Below are 15,259 nucleotides of genomic sequence, written 5' to 3' on the forward strand. Positions count from 1 at the left end.
CCTGCCAGGCCTAGCCGCTCCCGGCCGCATCAAACAGTCTGCGGCCTCGCTGGGCTGCTTGACTTGGCTCCTGTGCCCCGCTGGGGTTTACCCTTACCCCAGAAGGTCCTGCCGCATCTCAGGACGGCTCGCATCTGCCCACGTGTGCTCCCGCCGGCATCGGCTCCTCCTCCACCTTCTTCCGGTTCCCCTCTGCTTGCTGCCAGCGCCTCCTTTATGTTGGCCCTCTCCGTCTGGGCCCCGCCTTCCTCCCTGCACCTGGCAGAGGCACGAGTTCATCCCGTGCTCTCAGTCTGAGAGCGGGGCTTGAATGTGATTGCTTTGGGGTGGGGAGCTTCGGAGCCTGTCGGCTCCTTCCCTCCTTCGCATACTGTTCCCTATGTTGTGACTTCCAAGGGCAGAGTTTGGGAGAATACAATTGCTTCTTCTATTCTCAATCTGTTTCTTGATCATTAGCAAACTCAGTACTACATAGAGGGACTAACATTATGAAAACAGGCTTTTTTACCCACCATTATCTTTGTTGGATTTTACAACTTTAAACACCACACAATGCAAAACTTCACTTACATTTAAATATGCACAGCACACTTAAATATCCATATCTAATCCAAAGAGTACAGCAAATTTCATTTGAGAACATTTGATATGCCATAAATATTAATATTTCAGCTTAAATAATATTCATGAGTATTGCAGTCCTACATGGTACAAAGTATGCTTTGAAATAACATTTCCTAGTACTCTTGATAAAGGTGACTTAAGTTTATATACAAAGAAAGTATAAGGACTAGAAACTGGACACTTTATAAAACAATTAAAACAGAAGTTTATTTCTCTTATAAATCAAGAACAATCAAAACATCCATAAAACTTTTACTGTCCTATAATGCTACAGGATTAATTTACCATATCATATCCAATGATTATATACAATCCTCTAATTCTAAGATTTCCACAAAATAAATGGCAAGTTTTTAAATAATTGGATTCTGTTTCCCCCTTTTTTATAGATTGGAAACTATCTGTAAAAGAAGGTTATCATTTTGGAAAGAGACAACTGATATAAATGAAGAATATTTTGGGGAACTCATCATCTGACAAAACAGGCAAAGAAATTTTCAATTTTTATTTTTTCTATGTAAAATATTTAGTCATATGCTGTCATCTCACAGGTTTAATTTTACATATCAATAATAAAGTTGTTTTTCAGGTGTGTCCAAACTGTTTTTATCAATTTAATGGCTACCAACCTTCCCAGCAATGCCTCACTACTATAGGCATTCGTAAATAAGGACACTTTACCTATATAACTGACATTTAGTAAATGTTATTCCAAGGATGATTATTATTGTATATAATTTAAAAACAGTATTAAAATATGGCAAAACTAAGATCAGTAGAAGACAGTGTAGATTAGCACTTTATAGAGAGAGGTCTACCCAACTCAAGGAGGAAGGCGGCTGATTTCATGGACAGATTGCAGGGCCGGCCACCATTTTCGTGGGGTTACTGCAGTGCCCCAAGGCCTCTGATTGGCTGAATGGCCATGGTCGCCCAACCCCTGTTGCTGATTGCTTAAGAGGACTGTCCGTCACCATTGCTTGGCCAAGAGGGCTGTCCATCATGTGGCCATGCCCCTCACCGCTGATTGGTGGCAGACAGCCCCCCCAGCCACTCAATGGTGAGAGGCGAGAGTGGCAGCCATCTCGCCTGCTCCACATCATGCCAGCCACCCCCTCCCCCCATCCTACCCTTTGCCCCTGACAGGCTGAGCAGCCAGGAGGACTACTGGCTCCCACTGGGGAGCCAGCATTTTATTTTCAACACTTTTTTCCTCGTGGATTTCACAGATATTGCCCAATTTTGTCATTTCTGCAAAATTTGCAAAATCACAATTTAAGTAGGTCCCTACTTATAGACTAACCAAAGTGTGTATATATGTGTGCATTTATTTTATATCTGACGAGTATATATGTGTGTGTTTTGATATATTTATCTTAGTTTGAGAGAGACGAAGCACAAACTGAGATCAAACAATTCTGACACATTTTATCACATTTATAGTAACAAAACCACAGGCAGCACCCTCATATACCTGCAATCCCCAAACAATCTGAGCAGGACTCATATCATTTGTCTCTCTCTTGCATTTCAGTCATGCATTTTATGCATGCATATTACCCTGCCTATCTGCAACATCTTACTGAAGCCAGTGGGACTACTTTCATTAATTACAGATGAGCATAAGTTAGGGGCTTTCAACCTTTTTGGATCAGTGTATCCCCAGCAGCCAGACACAGAGCAAGTGGGGCACACAGCCGGATACAGGGGTGGGGAGCAGCAAAACGCAGTGTGGAGGTGGTGCGCAGCCGAATTTGGAGTGGCAGCAGCTACCGTGTGCGGGCTTCCCTCACCCTGTGCATCCAGCTGGACAGGTGGCACCTGCGCAGCAGTGCTCCATCCCCGCCCACCCGCAGGTATCCTCTAGGGCAGCGGGAGTGCCGGCCAGGGGGCAGGTGGGGAGCCGCTTTTCCCCCCCGTGCTCAGCTTTTCCCCAGGCTCCTTCCCGGTGCAGAGGAAAGCGACCCCTCGCCCAGCCAGTGGCCAGCTCCCCACGCTGTAGCCACTCACAGCCTGCACAGGGCTGTCTTCAGCGGGCACAGGAAGCCCCACACAGGCTGTGAGCAGCCGCAGCAAGGGGTATCGGGTACAGGGTGGTCAAGGGGCCACTTTTCCCCCCCTGCGCTCAGCACCAGCTTGAAACCCAACCTCACTGCCAGCCTGGGCCCTGTGCCAGCTCTGGGCTCACCCGTTGGGGCCACAGCACCAGCAGCTGTGTCCTCCCCAATTGCCATGCCAGGCAGTGTTTGCCACTGTTGTCTGTGGGCTGCCCAGCGCATGAGCTCCGGGTGGGCAGCAGCAGCAAACACTGCCTGGTGCGGCAAGCAGGGGGGCCACAGCTGCTGCTGCCATGCACAGCCACCACAGGTGAGCCTGGAGCTGGCAGGGCCCAGGTTGGCAGCAGGGGCATGTTACAAGCTGGTGCTGAGCGTGGGAAAAAGCAGACCCTCGCTTGCCCTGTGGCTGGTGCCCTGCACTGTAGCCACTGGCAGCCCACATGGGGCTGCCTGTGGCTGCTCCAAATAGTCCTGCGTGGGCTGTAAGCACCTGTAGCAGGGAGTGCTGGCCACGGGGCAGGTGAGGGGCCACTTTTCCCCACACTTAGCACCAGCTTCTTCCCTCCTGGCAAGCAGGGGGTCAGGGCTGTGCGCTGCCTCCCACCTGTACTGCGGGGCTGGCAGGCACTGGGAGTGAACAGGTATGGGAGCCAGCGGGAGCACGGGGCCCGCACTGGTGTCCCGGGGCCAGTGCCAGCAGGGCCTAGAGCAGGGTGGCAGGAGAGTGGGGTCCCAGTCAGCAGGGGCTCTATGGAGCCGGGCCAGCTCCTCCCTCTCCCTGCTGGTGCAGCCCAGCCTGGCTCCACAGACCCCTGCCAGCCTGCACCCCACTTTGGGCCCCTCCGGTGCTGGCCCTGGGACATTGGTCCCAAAATACTGGGACGCTGGTCCCAAAATGGTGACCGGGGGCGGGGCGCCTGTCAAGGGGCGGGCCTACCCATGCGGCCCATGACAGACAGCCAAAACTGGGTAAGTGGCCCTCCACCCGAAATAATTGCCCACCCCTAATCTAAGGCCTTTTTAAGTACCCCCAGTTGATAACCCTTGGTATAAATCATTGCAAGATTGGGGAATTTGTTCCTTTTATACCTTCATCCTAATCCTGTAAAATATTACAAAAGTTTGTTAGATATTTTTAAACTGAAGACAAGTTCTTCATTTAAACTGGACAGACCACAGTGCAGATACTGATAACACTTGATCAGTGGGGGCCAACCTTTTTCGCAAGCATGCCACAAATTAGCTCCCACTCTCCATCAGTACCATTCTGATCCCCTTCCTCTGACCAATATGCTATTCTGTTTTCTGCTCTCTACCCGATCTGCTGCTATGCCTTCTAGTCCCTATACTTTGCACCATGCTTGATCTCTTGCGCTGCTTTATGCTTCTTGCTCTATCTGTTGCTGTGTTGTTGATCCCCAACTTAATCTGCTGTGTGTCACACACACAAGATGCCCGTGCCACCTGTGAATCCTGTGTTACAGGTTGACTACCCCTGCACTAGATAGATATTCAAGAACAGGATAGTCCAATTTCAAAAACAGTAAATCTTGCTTCTTATTTGTAGTAGGGTTGGGGTGTTATAACTGTGATGGTCCTGGAAAGATGAGAAGAGCAAGGGGTATTTTTGTGCTATCTTTTATTGTGAGAGAGAGTATTTAACTTTGTATCTTTTTCTTTCCCAAATCTGAGGAATAATACTTTGTTCCTGAAAGTTTAGCTAACATCTCTCCCAATTACACTGTTAGTCCAACAAAAAGTATCACCAAAAACACCCTTGCTTCTTATTTTGGCATTTTTGTTTGCTTCACAGACTGTAGGCATGTCATGGGATTATTGTATGCAAGATGGAGGGGTTTAAAAGAAGTAAAGGTGATTGTTTTATGCACTAAAAGAAGATGAAGCTTGCTTCCAAAGCAAGAGGCATCAGAGAAGAAGTCACAAAAGCATGAGTGGAAGAAAGTAAAAGGGAGGGTTTGGTGCAGCAAAGGGTATGAGAGGCAGGCTGCAGAATGTGACAAGAAGGCAGTGAATATATTTGATGCCAGTGATTAGAGAGGGAGAAAGTTTAGTAGTAGCCTATTAGACTGGATTGAAAGGGAGCTTTGCTAGTCAGGGAGGGAAAGATCACACTAGTGAAGGCAAGGGTTGGTTAAAGCATGGAGAAAGGTTTTGGCAGAAGGGAAGGAAATTAAAGATTTGAGATGTTAGAAGGAAAGAGACAAGATAGGATAGGAGAGAGAGGAGGGAACTGAATGAAGCCAGATCCTCTCATGAGATGATCTAACTTTCATAGTTTTACTATCAATAGCAAATGATAATAAGTTAAACCCATGAACATAAAATCAGAGTGATTTTTCCTTAAGGGAAAAGCAGAAACTAGACTTTAATTTCATATGATGCCTTTCATACTTGGGATGTCACAAATTGCTTTAAACACTGTGCGGGGAAACAACCATTATACACTCAAGAGCTCATGCATAATAATACTTAGCATTTTTTATAGGGCTTTTCATCTTCAAAGTGCTTTATAAACAACTCATTAATCTCAACAACACACCTGTGAGGTAGATAAACATCTCTGTTTGGTAGGTGGAGAAACAGAAACAGAGGTTAAATGACATGTCCAAGGCAAGGCATTGTCAGATTCAGGCTCAGAATCCAAGAGTGTCTGGCTCCTAGCCCTGTGCTCAGATCACACCTTTCACTCACTTGCACATAACACAGGAAAAAAGACCTTGCCAAGTACACATGCCATGGGATCTTTAAGGCCCACTGAGACAAATCAGCAGGAAAGGAAGATAAACAGTGTGGTCCAGTGGACAGGATGCTAGAACAGAACAAGAGACCTGAGTCTCCCTCCAGGCAGGTCAATTCATTTTTTATGAACCCTCATTTCCTGTTCCACCATTTATGTCCCAACACTTTAGGGCAAGTGCTACAGTCTTTGGATTTAGTGGAACAGCACCTCAATCTTAGTTGGGGTTTCTAAGTCCTCCCATAATACCAGTAATAGACTCATTTTAATATCTCAAGCCTTCTGTAATCATCAACAATTTTGAATGAGCATGACTAACTTTATATAGAAGTTATAAGAACTCTCCCTCTTACTGATGGCATGCAAAAAGATTGTTTTACTACAATTAACATCATATCACTGTATAAGAAAGGAAGGCCTGAAAATATTTTTATCCTACTTATTGTTGACATCAGGAACATCAAGACTGAACTAGTTCTGTGACATACCTTAACCAAAGGGGCAGAAGTAGATATAGCACTGACATGCTTTTTCTGAGATGATTGTGAGCCAGTGGTCATAAGTAAAAGTTTTCAAGTAGTTTGATAAGCATCTTTCCCCTCAGAGTTCACTCCTGTGATGCCATATGCCGATGATTCTCAACCATAATACTGCAACAGTCTGGGGTACCCCAAGATTTTTGAAGGATGTCATAAAGTGCAGGAGATAAGCCAGGTGTGAAAGGATAAGCAGATAAGAGTAGCTTCAGGCTCATCCCTGCCTGGCCTCTCTACAAAGAGGTAAGCATGGTAAAGTTACTTTTTTGGAATGGAATACTGCTCATTTAGTAAATGGTATAGAAGGGTGCCTTCAGTCTAAAAAGGTTGAGAACCACTGCTACAACTACACAGGTTCCCCACTATAGAGATTTCCAAGATAAAGAAGACCCAAGTTTAAAATGAAAAAATATATATCACAAAAACAAAAATGGCCCCAAACCAATTTTTCTACCAGTGGAGGTTACCTTATAAATGCATCACAATATTTCTCAAGCTACCAGGAAAAAACTTAAATATGCCTCAGTAGAACTGTGCAATATAGGAAAAGATAAGGAAAGGGAGCAATGGGTTAAGACTTGTGCAACAGAAGAAAAAATTAATGAATTTGGGTGCCCAGTCCACCATGACAGAAAAGCTGATTTAGGAATAAAAGAAAAAACTTCAAATTATCCTTTTTTAAATTTAAAACCTGAAAAGAAAACCCAAAACAGTAAAGAAAAAAATCCATCGCATAACAAGACAATGGAGGCTTAAAATAAGAAAGAGGCGGTTGTTAAAGGTCAAATAGATATTAAGTGTCCCATAAAATGAACAGTTTTCTTTTAATGTTTTTAACTTGTGCATTGTAAACAAAATGGGCCTCACCTTGGCTGCTGTTTGTGCCATCTTCAATCTATATTTTTCTTGTAAAAGTCTGACCAACTTCCAGCTTTAGATAAAAAATAAATGTATGCTAAATCATGCTAAAAATAAATCACACAGGAAATGCAATTACATTTAATTAGATTGAATATTAACACTTACCCTGCAATCATAAAAACAATTTTAATGAAAGACCCACCAAGATAATGTTATGCAGTTAAAGTAATTTATTTGTGTATTTAAGTGGTGTACCATTCTAAATAGAATGAGGCAGACTAAAGAAATAAACATGTAACACCAAAAATTAATGTTACTACTATTATTTCCCACAGTAGAATTTAGCTAATAATGTGATAAACATTAACACAATTATAATAGAACTATAAGAATTCTTTTGTTATTTATGAAATAAATTATCACTTTATTAGTAAGCAATTATCAAGAAATGTCAGAGTAACCTTTTCTTCTGAGCACTTCGCTTAATATTTTTGTTTTCCTTGTATATTTAAAGAGTCTTTTTCACCAACAAACCACTTAGAAGTTTCCCTTGTGGCACTGTACACTAGCACAAGGGTACATGGTGATTCTGTGTCGGAACAACAGAGAAAATAATCAAAACAAGAGCTGATGCTTGAACAGTTTTCTTTCAACTCCCCTTGGAAATCCTGGTGCTATAGGTCTTGGATTCCTTAACAGAAAGGGATTATGTTCATCAGTTACAACAATTCATCTGGGCCTAAGTCCAGGTAGACTGCTTATCTAAACTTGATGAAATATAGGCGCCGCCAGGTAACAGGAGAGGTGAGAGACCTTACCAGAAATATGTAACTGAAAATTTAAAAATGAAATTTAAACACTACTTTATCCAAATAGTTTCTTCTACAGGATGCAGTAACTGTAAACTAGACTATACATTGCATAGGCAACTTTGTGAACTTTCAGCAACTCTCTTACATAAGTATCATAAAATTTAGGCTAAATGTGCAAATTAGATACAAACACTATTTACTGTAATTGGAAATGCCTACAACAGCCACAACGACCAAGGAACAGACCCCAGTATACTGGCAGGGGAAAGGGAGATGAAAAAGCAAACAAGCAATTGAGCAGACTGCTCCCCTCTGCTTCATCAAAATATTTAACAACTGAATTTTAGTGCTGGTGAAAGCTGCTGGGCTGACAGCAATAGCAACCGATGTGTTGTCTTTGTTCATACAAAGCTTAGGCAATAGCAGCAATGTGGGCAGCCCAACGCTAACACATCAGCATACCTAAACTGCCAACAAGAGCAACTCTTACCAATTCTTTCCACTAAGAATTTAAGTTCTAAACACTCTGAAAATACATCCCTTGAATTTTTTCATACCACCCCAATAACAATCGTGAAAATCGCATGCATCTATGGAGCCTATATATAGTTTTAATACAAAAAAGTCCTTTGTTACAGACCATGAAAAGTAATCATAGCTGCTTTTAAAATAGTAACTAGTCTGTGGCATGACGACAAAATTATGACTTAATGCTGCTCACACTGGGACTTGTGGGCTTTGGTTTTAATTTACTCAAAAATCAAGAGAATCCAGTACCAGGACTTCAATTCAAACCCCTCTGAATTTCAGCGGGTGACAGAAGTCTGATATAACTAAAAAACTATATGGCTAGGTTTGACACCAAAGACAATCCCAAACTAGGAAAAAGCCATTAACTGGCTCAGATGTAGCCAAAAATTCTTCAAAATAAGCAGAAAGTTTTAAGCACACAGTGGAGAGGGAGCAAGAGAACCTGATAACATAAAGACTCTATCATGTAGAGCAAACTTCACTTCAGATCCAAACTGGAATACTGGCCTTTTTTGCCCCTAATCCTGAATTCTTAGTTTTCTGCACTGATGCAAATGAATCAGTCTTGATAGCGTGCGAGAAGGACTTGGAATTTTGTTGGAATGAAACAGTGTATTGTTTTTCCAGAACTAAACAATGTACATGACACACTATTTTAGAACTCTTCTGGTATGCATAATTTTTGCCTATGTCTGTTACAAGTAGTTTCTGGACTAATGAATGAAATTCAGTGTTAAGACCAGAGAGAAATGAATTTAACTAAATGTAGAAAGCTGGTCTGTAGTTTAAAGGGGCATAGTCCATTTCCTTGAGGTCCAAAAGTTAGATTAAAATAATAATAATAATAATAAAAAAAAAGCTGTTTGTTCATTTAATCATAATACTGGAAATATAACCAACATAATTGGGCTAGGTTAAGGGAACAAAACAGAAAAAAGGCATGGTATGACCTAGTTCATTATTCAAGCTCAGTGAGAAGGAAACAGCAAAGACGGGCTCATACCTAACTTCTGGACTCTACTCTTGAATTTTAAGAAGACTCCCTTACCAACACTGTCCTGCAGGGTGCTGCGGACAGACAAAGGAGAGGAAGACCTAGGACAAGCTGGACCACCAACATCAAAAAATGGATGGGATTAAAACTGATTGTGCAAAGACTGCAAAAGACTGGGAGGAATGGAGGACAGTTATTACTACATCAAATGTGCCCCAACAGTCCATGCAGCTTCAGGACTGGCTTGACTTAAGGACACTCCTCTTCTGATCTGTACTTTCCAACCAAGACCCACCTCTAGCAGAAAGTAAAACAACACTCTGTGAAGAATAAAACAGATTCTGTTTTCAATCTTAGGCTAAAATATAAATCTTAGGCTAAAATATAAATACTAAGAGGAGAATTCCATTAGAAATTCCAATCCTTTCTAGCTTAGAAAACCCTACGATAAATGGAGAATTATTATTCAGTAATAAAGAATGAAGAAAGTAAAAGTTCAACAACTGACAGTGAAATGGATGTTTAGTCCAACTGCTTAAGAGCTCTGCTCTTTTGCCACCCATTTATCTTGAGAGATTAGAAGGATGACCTTTTGGGTAAGGCATTGTTGTGGGCTCTGGATATCAGGTTCAATTTCTGCTAGTACCAAAGACTTAACATGTCTCTGTACTGCCATATCTCAATCTGTAAAATAGAGGTAATACTTCATCCTCCCCTTTTTGTTTGTCAGGGCTATTTAGATTGCAAGTTCTATGGGGCAGGGATCTTTGCCAAAAGGCCACTTAAAAAAAGTATCAAGCACCAGGATTTTAGTTTGAGCATCTAAGTGCAACACAGTGCCATTTGCAGGTCCCACATGACCCTGTTAATGTTTCAGCACCCTCATCCTTGCTATGAATGTTACATGACACAATAAAAAAGCTTGGGTACCTCCAGCCAAAGCAAGAAAGACCAGACTCATGTTCCAGGTGACTTAATGTCAAAAACAAATAGGAAAAGAGGAGCAGAAGATATAATCTAAAGTTGGAAGCAGATCTTGCAAGCGGGATGTGTTTCTGTTGACTGCTATAAGCTGGAAGTGAAGGTGCAGAAGAAAAAGAAGGGGCCATTTGAAGGGCATTTACTTTCCTGAACATGCTGTAACTAGGGTCATGTTACTTAGCAAATTTCTCAATAAAAAGAAAGATGGAGGAAGAGGCATTTAATGGAGTGAGTTAGAAAGAGTCTACAGTAACAAACAAACTGGGGAATCTATTTAAGCACAAGGAAGGCATTTACTTACAATGCTGCTAATCCCTCTGATTATTCAGAATAATATTTAGATTCTAAACCGCATTATACACAACAGTACAAAAAGGTGCTCTCCTGTGGAAAAAGTTATCGAGTTCTCATCTACTACACAGCAGATCTGGGTGGAGTTACATGCGGATATAAGAAGCTGGTAAAAAGAGAGGTTCCAAAGTGGTAGGATGAATCCTATTCCCTCCCAGCTGGCTGAAACTGGAAAGGTTTTAACTGACTCATACCCAGGAGACTAGGTTGATTTGTTCTGGTTTGGGGTGGGTTTCTGGAAATTAAGCAAGTTTTGAAAGCAAGAGATGTGAAGAAAAGAGACACGTATTAGGGACTTTATTTTTCTGTCTCCAAGCAATTAGCCTACACACCAGTTCATGCAAAGATGCTGCAGAGTCCAACATAATATACCAAAAGCATTTTTAAAGGTTTTTCATAAGTGACAGAACCATATCAAACGTCAAATGCATGCGCGCACACACACACAAATCCATCCCCCACTGGATTTAATCCAATATTATTAACCCTCTGTGCAGTTTCAAATGACTGAGTTTTTCCATTGAAGATCATCCTACCAGACAACATTTTCTTTTTCCTTGGAAGTATGTCATTTTTTTACTAAAATCACTTTACACTGGGACATAGGACAAGCAATAATCAGTCCAGGGCCAGGGACAAGAATATTAAATCCAATTCAAACTTGTATTCTCAGAGGGGCAAACATAGGACATGGCAGAAGCACTTATCATGGTCCATGGTAAAGGAACCATTTAAAAGTGGAATCTTATAATTTTTTTTTTGGTACTTCAATATGTTATGAGTAAGGAAGTCACACATGATTAAGACCATAAGATTTTGGGCTCTCACTTAATTTCCAAGTAGATATATTTCCAGCAACTACATAGTTCTGAAGACAGAAATATCTTCACAAAAGATGGAGGAACTTCTGCATTATAATGGTTTATATGTCTGCAATCAGTAAAGCAGTTTCCACAAGAGGACTGTTATGTCACAGACCCTTCTGGATTGTGTTTGCTTTATGTAGGTAGGTTTTTGTAATTCCTTGATTTTATTTTTTTTATTAGCAATGGAATGTCACCAGTGCAATTATTTTTAACACTTGAAAACTGTCACAATGTGCAATTAGATCACCTAGAAGCCAATGTAACATCATATAATCCATATTAATGTGTAAATGCATACTGTGCAAACTCAGCATGCCATTTTTACGTTTCAATGTTTTGGCTGTCTTTTAATTTTCCTTTTCAAAATGGTAAATACAATTAGGTCTCCTCTTCGCTGACTGCAAAACTCGCCTTAAATATGGTTCAAACATGGTTGCAGCAAAATTGAGTTTAGCTTATCTGCAAGACTACTTTTGAATATAGTACTTTTGAATACTTTTAACGGCACATTTAACACAGCTCTGACCAAACTCCATTCATCCAGATTGCTCATATTCTTAAGTGGTTCTCTTGCACTTGGTATTGAATCATATTTTGAAATGCAAGTCTGCAAACAGTGAAGTATGATATGTTAGATTAAGTTCTCCATCATACTTTCTTTTAGAACACAAAACAGTTATTTTAGCAAAATAATTCACCTTCTTTTTACTTAATAAGCATAGATTTTTCTAAAGTTAGCCAAAGACCCTTTAATACCCAATAGAGAGTATTTGCCCAACTTGCAAATTTCCCACCCCCAAGGTTTTCAGATATGCTTATTTTCTCAGTCCCTAGAAATTATTCCATCATTGGGAACACTCTTCTTAATCATACATTAAAATGTTCAAAAAAAATGAAATTATATCACTAAGACACACTGACAAAAAGGTAATTTATGCTCAATTTAGGTGGAATGGGTTTTCTTAGATCAACAGCAATCTAATTTCAATTCTTTCCATCTTTTAGTATTTTCAAATTAAATTACTGCACTGTCCAATTCAGGGAAAATTTGATTTAGCCTCATCAACCTTTTATGAACTCCTTTGCGATTTTGCTTTCTAAACTTCTGGAAATGCAGAACTGAGAAAGAAAGTGAATAAGATAGAAGCTCTCAAGGGCTGTATGATACCTTACCAACATAACATTAATAACTTGGAATAGACATGGATACAGATATAAGTTTAGATCACAGAGGCTGCTGGCAGATGTGGGGAAAAAAACAAACCAAAACCAGAGGTTTACCAAAGAGATGCACGTCAGTTTGACCCAACTTGCCCAAAGTCTGTATAGATCACGTGCTTCAGTGGAGCTTTTTGGTTCTTTTATATCAATTAGCCGATTCAATCAGCTATTACATAAAAGCACGAAAAGCCCAGCTGAAGTACATGATCTATACAGGCATTGGGTGAGCTGGGTCAAACTGGCATGACACATCTTCTGGGCATGAGCTGTACTTGGTGTTGGGGCACACCAAGCTGAAAGTAAAGCACTAGGTTTTTTTCACATTTGTAAGCAGCCTAAAGAAAAAGAAAAAACCAAGGCAAAACAGCTCTAGAGGTCCCTGTCACACAAGGACAATTCTTGAAACAAGAACTTGATACATTAGATCACTGATTCTCAATGAAAGTGTGCCATAGCACCCTGAGGTGCTATGAGATCTTTTTAAGGGTGCTGCAGGGTACTATGCAATTTTACCACTGTTAGGTGTGCAAACACATAAACATGATTCACAAGATAAACCCAGAGATTTCAGATATGATTTTATAGTGTCAAAAACATTTCTGAACGGTTGTGGTCTGAGTTCTTTGCTACAGAAGATTCACTCTAGTATTTTTCCATAGCCAAAAAATGAGTGACGGCCAAGAGCTGGCATTTCTCGAAGGGTGCTCTGAGTCTAGCAAAGGGTACCGTCAGTCTAACAAAGGTTAGGAGACACTGCTTTAGATTAGAAGCCTTGGAAAACACTACCAGTTTTAGAAGTTTCTGATTTCTAAGGAAAGGTGGTCTGAGCTGCTACAGTAAAGCCCAGTTCATTTGAGACTCAGGACAGAAGGATTCTGCATGGTATTGAACACCACAGGTGACACATCCAAGTAAATGAGGGACTGGCAAGACAGTGATTCAAAGGACATGTGACATAGGGAGGCTCTTGGCTGTTGGGACTTAGATTCTTCAAGTTTAGATTCTGAAGGAGAAGCACTGAGAATCTTCCTGGGTATGAGTTCAACTGCACAGTTAGACAGAGATTTCTTTACGACCAGAAGCCTTCACCACTTACCACAAAAACTCCTTTTGACTATAAAGCTTGCTGCTAGCTATAAAGAAAAGGCTTTTATATTTTCAAACTTTAAACTTACTTCAAAGCTGTTGGACAAAATCAAAAAGAAAAGTCAACAGCAGAACAACAGGCATGAGACAAGAGACTGAACTTTTGTTATACAGTAACTGTATATATTAACATTATGCTTTCATTGGAAGCATGCAGAGTGAGGTTTAAGGATGCTGTTCACAGTTATAATTAATGCTCTTTTGATGTAACAGATTATTTAACAGGCTTTCAAAAATGTAAGTACATTTCATCACCAAGGCTAAAGGAAGATATTTTTTTCTGCCTATAGATTTAGTGCTCTGTGTGGCCCCTCTGCAAAGAGGTGAGCACTGTAATAAATTTTAAAAATAGCTTGCTGCTCAATTCTCAGGTTATGGAGGGGTGCTTTGAGTCTAATGAGGGGTGTCTTCAGTGTGAAACGGTTGAGAACCACACTGCTTTACCTACTCTGGAGCTTCACAAGTAAAAGGGCTAGGATGGTGTTAGCAACAGGGGACAGTGCAGACAAGGTTCTTGTGGCTGAGGCAGTTTTAACCATGTAAGCGAAGTAAGTAAAGGGGTGATAAAGCCAGGACCGGCCAAAGGAACCTAACCTTATCTACAGATCCCTCCAAGCTGTCCGACAATTTTCTAATTGTTGGCAGTAGATACAACCCTCAAGTCTCTCGAGCTAGACAGCCAGTGAGGAAATGTTGGTCTGTGACCACATGTTGGTCTGGTTGGAAAAACCACAGTGTTGCTTAAAGTCTTTCCTCCACAGGTGCATGATTTTGTTGCAGACTTTACACTCCCTCCCGCGATGGGCGCATCACACAGCACTCTAACTCTCCAGTTAAACTCAGGTTGTTCCCGTGTAAGACGCAGCCTGAGGAGCAGAAAGGTTTGCTGCCTGAGTTTGTCAGCATCTTTCTCCATGAGGGAGGAGGGTGTTATTGTGTCACCGGCCCTGCCACGCGCAGTCCCCCGCCGGGGGGGGGGGGGGGAGAGGGAAAGGAAAAGAAGGGTGTGAGTGTCACTTCGGGGGCAGCGTGACTGCGCCTCCCGCCGGCCCGCTCCTCTCCCTCAGCACAGAGCCCGCGCGCACTCACCCCCGCGCCGCAGCGCGCGTACAGCTCTGGGCGCCGCCATCTTGGACAGCTTGGCCTGGGTCACGTGGCCTTGGGCGGGCGGGGCGCGCTCAGCACTGACAGAGGGAGGAGCCGGGGGCGGGGCCCGGCAGGGGGTGGAGCGTAGCAGCCGCAGCGCGGCGCGCCGCGGGCAGAGCGCAGCTCTCTGGAGCTGGAGGGAGCGAGGCGTGAGGGCTGCAGGTGCCGCAGCCGCTGGGAGACGCAGCGCACACTCCCTAAGCGACATCAGTAGGCCAAAAGGAGCAAACGCACGCACCGGGGCACACGTGTGTGCACAAGCGCGCCCCCGTGCACGCACATGCGAGCACACACGCACGCGCACAGCTTGCGATGTGGTTTGAAGGCAACTTGAACTCGGAGGAGACTGCAGCAGAGCTCCCTTCTGAGGGGAAC

At 42.4% G+C, this 15,259-nt stretch overlaps 1 protein-coding gene and 1 long non-coding RNA gene across 4 annotated transcripts in view; one reads left to right on the top strand and one right to left on the bottom strand.

The window, feature by feature from the left end:
• LOC149867467 (uncharacterized) overlaps positions 1-2,531 on the top strand; it is a 54,960-nt gene extending 52,429 nt beyond the window's left edge. For both annotated transcript variants that reach the window (XR_016442060.1, XR_016442059.1), the window contains exon 3: positions 1,014-2,531. This is a non-coding gene — a long non-coding RNA (uncharacterized LOC149867467). The remainder of the gene's footprint in view (positions 1-1,013) is intronic.
• The window catches only part of METAP1D (methionyl aminopeptidase type 1D, mitochondrial), a 59,292-nt gene extending 44,382 nt beyond the window's left edge, over positions 1-14,910 (bottom strand). For both annotated transcript variants that reach the window (XM_090045473.1, XM_090045472.1), the window contains exon 1: positions 14,828-14,910. In XM_090045473.1, the coding sequence (XP_089901599.1) occupies positions 14,828-14,867 (40 nt within the window). In that variant the 5' untranslated portion in view covers positions 14,868-14,910. The remainder of the gene's footprint in view (positions 1-14,827) is intronic.
• Between the last annotated feature and the right edge of the window lie 349 nt (positions 14,911-15,259).

The sequence above is a fragment of the Crocodylus siamensis genome, chromosome 4 (assembly GCF_052110815.1).
Source record: "Crocodylus siamensis isolate JL-2025a chromosome 4, ASM5211081v1, whole genome shotgun sequence".
Classification (NCBI taxonomy): domain Eukaryota; kingdom Metazoa; phylum Chordata; order Crocodylia; family Crocodylidae; genus Crocodylus; species Crocodylus siamensis.